The 6,242-nt window shown below is 39.7% G+C and overlaps 2 protein-coding genes across 2 annotated transcripts; both read right to left on the reverse strand.

The window, feature by feature from the left end:
* Window positions 1–1,704: 1,704 nt before the first annotated feature.
* On the reverse strand, window positions 1,705–3,445 carry LOC108890741 (complement C1q-like protein 4). Its single transcript, XM_018687733.2, has 3 exons — window positions 3,311–3,445; window positions 2,552–2,680; window positions 1,705–2,131 (listed from the first exon to the last, which is right to left on the reverse strand). Exons 1-3 carry the CDS (start codon window positions 3,372–3,374, stop codon window positions 1,851–1,853), a joined length of 474 nt encoding a protein of 157 aa, XP_018543249.1. The 5' UTR covers window positions 3,375–3,445; the 3' UTR covers window positions 1,705–1,850.
* Window positions 3,446–5,348: 1,903 nt separating this feature from the next.
* LOC108890742 (complement C1q-like protein 4) lies at window positions 5,349–6,242 on the reverse strand. The gene is made up of 3 exons (XM_018687734.2): window positions 6,076–6,242; window positions 5,731–5,859; window positions 5,349–5,641 (listed from the first exon to the last, which is right to left on the reverse strand). Exons 1-3 carry the CDS (start codon window positions 6,137–6,139, stop codon window positions 5,364–5,366), a joined length of 471 nt encoding a protein of 156 aa, XP_018543250.1. The 5' UTR covers window positions 6,140–6,242; the 3' UTR covers window positions 5,349–5,363.

The raw sequence follows: 6,242 nt of genomic DNA on the forward strand, positions 1-6,242 counted from the left end.
ATTCACCAACACCCATGCATCTTTTCCTTTTTCCAGTAATACAGTGTTTCTTAATACTTATTAAGAAACACTATGTAAATAAGCAAGGAGGGGTGGGCTGGATGTGATCAGTTGATGATCACTGGTGTAGCTTATTGTTTGAATAAGTGAAACCTCAGGAAGCTTCTGGCTGATGTGGCATCCAGGTGCACATCACAGCAGGTCCTTTCCCTCTCTTCTCCCCATACTCACTAGTGTTGTGTTGTGTTGTGTTGTGTTGTGTTGTGTTGTGTTGTGTTGTGTTGCAGCTATGGCCCAGGAGGTATAGCGTTCACCCATCAACTTCCTCCTCCTCCAGTCCGCATGCTAAAGTATCCTTGGGAAAGATACTGAGCCCAAAATCACCCCCGATGTGTGAGCACTTACACATACATGTATAGAATAAGTGCTGTTTGAATGGGTGAATGTGATATGTGGTGTGAAACGCTTTGAGTGGTCGATCCGACTATTTTTTGTGTTTGGTTTGGTCCACTCCTACATTGTAACTGCACCGCTGATCTCAACTGAACTTTAAAGGTTTGCAACATCATTGCTGTGTGTGCAGTATTACACAATATAATCCAGCTGGACAGTGACAATGATGACATTAATAAGGATGATGAGTTCAAGAGGGCTGCAACCGTCATTTTAGCCATGAAGACCGTCACTGTAATTTTCAAATTTTAAAGCTTGTCACAGCTTTTATTGTTTTGTTTTGTGTTTTTTTTTTTGTGTGTGTATAATTTTCCTCTTGCAATTTATGTGCTTTCATCTGCATTTTATGGATTCAAGAGGTCTGCTAGGAAAATTACTCCTAAATAAAAATAAGTATTTGTAATCCTAATTGTCTGCAGAAATTGCAGGCAAAAAAGTTGTATATTTAAATCCTTTTCGGACCCGTTTATACCTGTAGTGTCTGAAGGTCTACATATGTTTTTACTCTCTTAAGAATGTTTGAAATTCTATGTATGTTAACCTTTGGGGTTCATGTTTAGGATAAGAGTCAAGAATGTGACACCTAAACTAGTAGGGGTTAAAGGTGAGGGTTTTCTCTCCCTTATCTTCTTTCTTTTGAAAGTGAAGACATTAAATAAGGTCCAGATGCTTCTTATGAATCATGTAAACAGCCAATGTATATATACTGGTGTTTAGAGCTGTTAGGCAGAGAGATCCATATTGGCTCGGATCCTCTCACAGGCTACTGCAGTGCTTGTCCGATGCTGAACTACTTTGTAATAAACTTCTATATACAAGTAAGTCAGTGTCAGCGGAAATCTTCTCTTCATCATCTTCACATCAACATCACCACCTAATATACCACATACCCCTTTAAATTTCAGTGCAGTGCTTTGCTTGCTTGAAGAACATTGATCATTGATCACAATTTCGTTGCACCCTACTGTACAATGACAATAAAGCCTATTCTATTCTATTCTATTCAGATGCTGGGGAAATGCGATCCTTCTGGCTTTCAATAAACTTGTGGTTGACCTGGGAATTACTTAATTCCTGAGCTGACGACGTTCCAGTACAAGAAGTTGGAAGTTGATAACTTGAGAAAACATTACATGATATTTTGTGCATACAAACAACACAACAACATGTCCACAGGTAGAAGTTGGACGGTGCTGTGTGAACGACTGATTTAATGGGACACAAATGACACAGTGAACAAAACAGTCAAGACTCATTTGACTGTGATGATTTATTTTGGTTGAATACAGTAATATGACAGCAACAGTCACCTGTATCTGTATCATCTGAATTTTAATTTCACTGTAGATGAATCGTTGATCTCAGGTTTTTCATCATTTTTCTGGAGTCATCAATTCTCAATTTTGATGGAGCAGAAAACCACTGAAGGTGGTGTACTGGCCTCCTGCCCAAACATGAGTACCTGCAACCAGGCGCACATACACCTCGCTGTCTTTCTTCAGCTCCACAATGGCAGCATTTCCTCCATTATCAGCCGTGTCATTGCGGCATCTGTCATCAGATGTTGCAACAATCTTGTGGCCATCCTTCACCAGTACCAGCTTTGCTGCATTATCTCCTTCAGCGCGGAAGAAGAAGGCAAAGCAGTAAACACCTGCAACAGGTGCTGTAAACACACCTGTGGAAACACAAAGATATCAGATTGATGGGTTTCTGCTGAGATGTACCCATTCTCAGTATGAGTGCATCAAATTAAAATACTCCAGTTTCTGTCACAACACAGAACATAGTGGTTCAGAAAGAACTGAGCTGTTATCAAAGGCTAAACCACTCATGTATATTACAACACCACAAAACTATATCCACAAATAAACAGTTTGTGTAAGTGAAAATGACATGAAATAAACTGAAATTGAACTGAATAAAATGTATATATATATAAATTGCATTTACATAAAATTCTTATTATGGATTATTAAGTCTGAAGTATTTTCAGTATATTCATTAAACCTGTATAGAATGAATTTAAATGTCACAATACTCAAAGCAACCTATCAACATGAGTGATCATAGGTGTGGCTGTGTATGATGTATTTACCTGTAGATGTATTGTAGGCATTACTGATGTTTGTAGTCGGCATATTGTAGACCACAGTCTTGTCTTCATCAAAGGGTCCAAAGGCTCCACCGAATTCTGTTGCTGCACTGAACGCCACCACGGTTTTCTCTGTGTAAAACAAAACACTGAAAACATTTCTGTTCTGTTTAACTTGTGTTTTTCATCACAGTACACACATTGCTTACAGAGCAACTTGTAGGTTTAATTCCTCATTGAATCTTTACCTAAGTCATCATGTAAATTATCCTTTGAAAATGTTAATTTATGATTTTATGCTTTACTAGACATAAAGACAGTCAATCAGAGAAGTCCATCAGAGTCTCTACGAGCCATGTGAAATGGTTCGTTGTTTGTTTTCTGAGGCCTGTACTATGAAGCGATGTTACTGTCTTATCAGGGTAACTTCAGGAGTAACTTAATGACGTCAGGTGTAACTTCCCGATTAACCTGTACTATTAAAAATGGATAGGTTTTACCCAGCGTCTGCTGCCACGGTGTTTTACGCTGCATCTCTAAACTGCTCCAAGCAGCCAATGGTTTTCTGCTGAGGTCAGTATAAAAAGCATTGAAATCCATACTTTACCATAGAATTTATTATTTAACATATTATCACTATTTCTTCTTAAAAATCATTTCTACATCATTTTCTCACACGTTAATTAACTGGCGACACCAAAGTTAAAGTTGCTTTTAAACACATTCTTCACTAACGTCATTAAAGAGAAAATTTCATTCAACCTTTTCTCATCAGTTCTGCAATCTTCTCTTCGCAGTCCTTCACTCTGGCTTCCAGTTGTGCCATCTCTGTTGGTTGGTCACTGGTGGTGGGATGGTGGGCTGACTGGTTTCTGTCTTTGCTCCGTCTCCAAAGCTGTGACCTGTAGGATCCCTGCAGCTGCTTTTATATTGTTTGATCGATGACAATGTGTTGGCATTTTCTGCTCTTAACCAATTACAGAGAATCTATGGTGGTGGGAAAATGTGATCTTGGGGTTTCACAGAGCATTGTGTTGTTTACTTGTCTGGTTTCACAAGGCAATTTTCCTTTTTCTATTAATACGGTGTTTGTTAATACTTATTAAGAATTTCTTAATATTTGTTTCTTAATACTTGTTAAGAAACACTATGTAAATAAGCAAGGAGGGGTGGGCTGGATGTGATCAGTTGATGATCACTGGTGTAGCTTATTGTTTGAATAAGTGAAACCTCAGGAAGCTTCTGGTTGATGTGGCATCCAGGTGCACATCACAGCAGGTCCTTTCCCTCTCTTCTCCCCATACTCACTAGTGTTGTGTTGTGTTGTGTTGTGTTGTGTTGTGTTGTGTTGTGTTGTGTTGCAGCTATGGCCCAGGAGGTATAGCGTTCACCCATCAAGCTCCTCCTCCTCCAGTCCGCATGCTAAAGTATCCTTGGGAAAGATAGCCCAAATGCAGCCCAAAATCACCCCCGATGTGTGAGCACTTACACATACATGTATAGAATAAGTGCTGTTTGAATGGGTGAATGTGATATGTGGTGTGAAACGCTTTGAGTGGTCGATCCGACTATTTTTTGTGTTTGGTTTGGTCCACTCCTACATTGTAACTGCACCGCTGATCTCAACTGAACTTTAAAGGTTTGCAACATCATTGCTGTGTGTGCAGTATTACACAATATAATCCAGCTGGACAGTGACAATGATGACATTAATAAGGACTGATTAGTGGATCTTGTTTGAGAGTTTTGCCATTTTTTATTGGTCTGGAACTGCAACAGGTAAAACTTCAAACAGGCACAGTAAAGTATATTTATTAAACCTGTATGGAAAATGTCTCAACAATACTCAAACCACACAATCAACATGAGTGAATATGGCTGTGGCTGCATATGATGTATTTACCTGTAGAGTTACTGTAGGCATTACCGACGTCTGCAAGCAGTTTATTGTAGACCAAAACAGTAAAACAAAACATCCAAAACATTTCTACTCTGCTTAACTTATAGCTTACTTGTAGGTTGAATTTCTTACTGAACTGATAGTTAAGGTCCATCAGGTCTGCAATCTTTTGTTCGCAGGCCTGCAGTCTGTCTACCCAGCATGCCATCTCTGTTGGTTGATCACTCGTAGTGGGACCTGCAGGATCTCTGTACCTGCTTTTATGGTGTTTGATTGGTGATAATATGTTGTCACATGCCAGCCTTAACCAATGACAGAGAATTGGTGCTGATGAGAGAATGTACCATTTGTTTGTTTTCACAAGGCATTGAGCAATACGTTTTGTAAAATTCACAAAAATTCAAATTTCTTTTTCCAGTGGTTCCCAATATTTGTTAAGAAACACTAACATTAACATCAAACATCAGAATCCAGAGAAAATGTCATCTCAGTGATGTTGACTGTGTTCTGTGTTTTTCCTTTTAACAAATCCCACGAAAAGACCAAAATCCTACAGCCATAAATACTCACCAGTGAAGTGAGTATAATTGCAGAAAAACAAATAGTTGCAAAAACAGTATTGTTTGTGTGTCAGTGGTACAGGTTACATCTCTTCTTCTGCTTTAGTGAGAGTTCTTTTGTTTTAAATGCCAGGACGAGATGCTTCATTCAGATTATCATCAAACCAACAACAATTCACCTGCATGAGAGACAAAACCAACATTCATATCTCCAACCATATCACAATCTCTGTTGTTTGATCCTGGATCAAATTGTGACACAGTTATGTTTTTACAGTACATTATTGCTGCTTGATTAAGAGATGCAGAACAGAGTCTACTTTGTCATCATCAAAAGACCTTGAAATGCCAATTCTCACATTTGATGGATCAGAAACCCACTGAAGGTGGTGTGGTGACTTGATGCCCAAACATGAGAGCCTGCAGCCAGGAGAACATTCACCTGGTCCCCTGTCTTCAGCTCCAGGACTGCTGCATTTCCTCCATTATCAGCTGTGTCGGCGGATGCATGATCAGACGTCCTAATAACCGCCTCGCCGTTCTTGAGCAGTGCTAGGTGTGCAAATTTGTGTCCTCCAGCATGGTAGGAGAAGATAAAACAATAAACACCTTCAACAGGTGCAGTAAAGACACCTGTGGAAACAAGAGGATATTCATGGGTTTCTGGTGATGTACGCAATTTGGTGGCTGATTGTAGGTGTGGCTGCACGTGATGTATTTACCTGTAGATGCACTGTAGGCATCACCAGTGTTTGCAATCAGGGCGTTGTAAACCAGAGTGGTGTCTCCATCGAAGGGGCCATAGGCACCACCGTATTCTGCTGCTGCACTGAATGCCACCATGGTTTTCTCTGTGTAAAACAAAACATTCAAAGCAGTTTTATTCTGTTTAACTTGTGTATTTCATCACAGTACCCAACTGCTTACAGAGAAACTTGTAGGTTGTGGAGTGTGGGAGTGTGAATAGTTGTCTCTATATGTCATGTCAATTAACTGGCAACATCAAAACTAAAGTTGCTCTTAAATACATTCTTCATTAAAGTCATTACTGAGAAGTTTTATTTTACCTTTTCCCATCAGGTCTGCAATCTTCTCTTCGCAGGCCTTCAGTCTGTCTTCCAAACACGCCATCTCTGTTGGTTGGTCACTGGTGGTGGGATGGTGGGCTGACTGGTTTCTGTCTCTCTGTCTCCAAAGCTGTGATCTGTAGGATCCCTGCAGCTGCTTTTATATT

This window comes from Lates calcarifer, linkage group LG14 (genome assembly GCF_001640805.2).
Source record: "Lates calcarifer isolate ASB-BC8 linkage group LG14, TLL_Latcal_v3, whole genome shotgun sequence".
Classification (NCBI taxonomy): domain Eukaryota; kingdom Metazoa; phylum Chordata; class Actinopteri; family Centropomidae; genus Lates; species Lates calcarifer.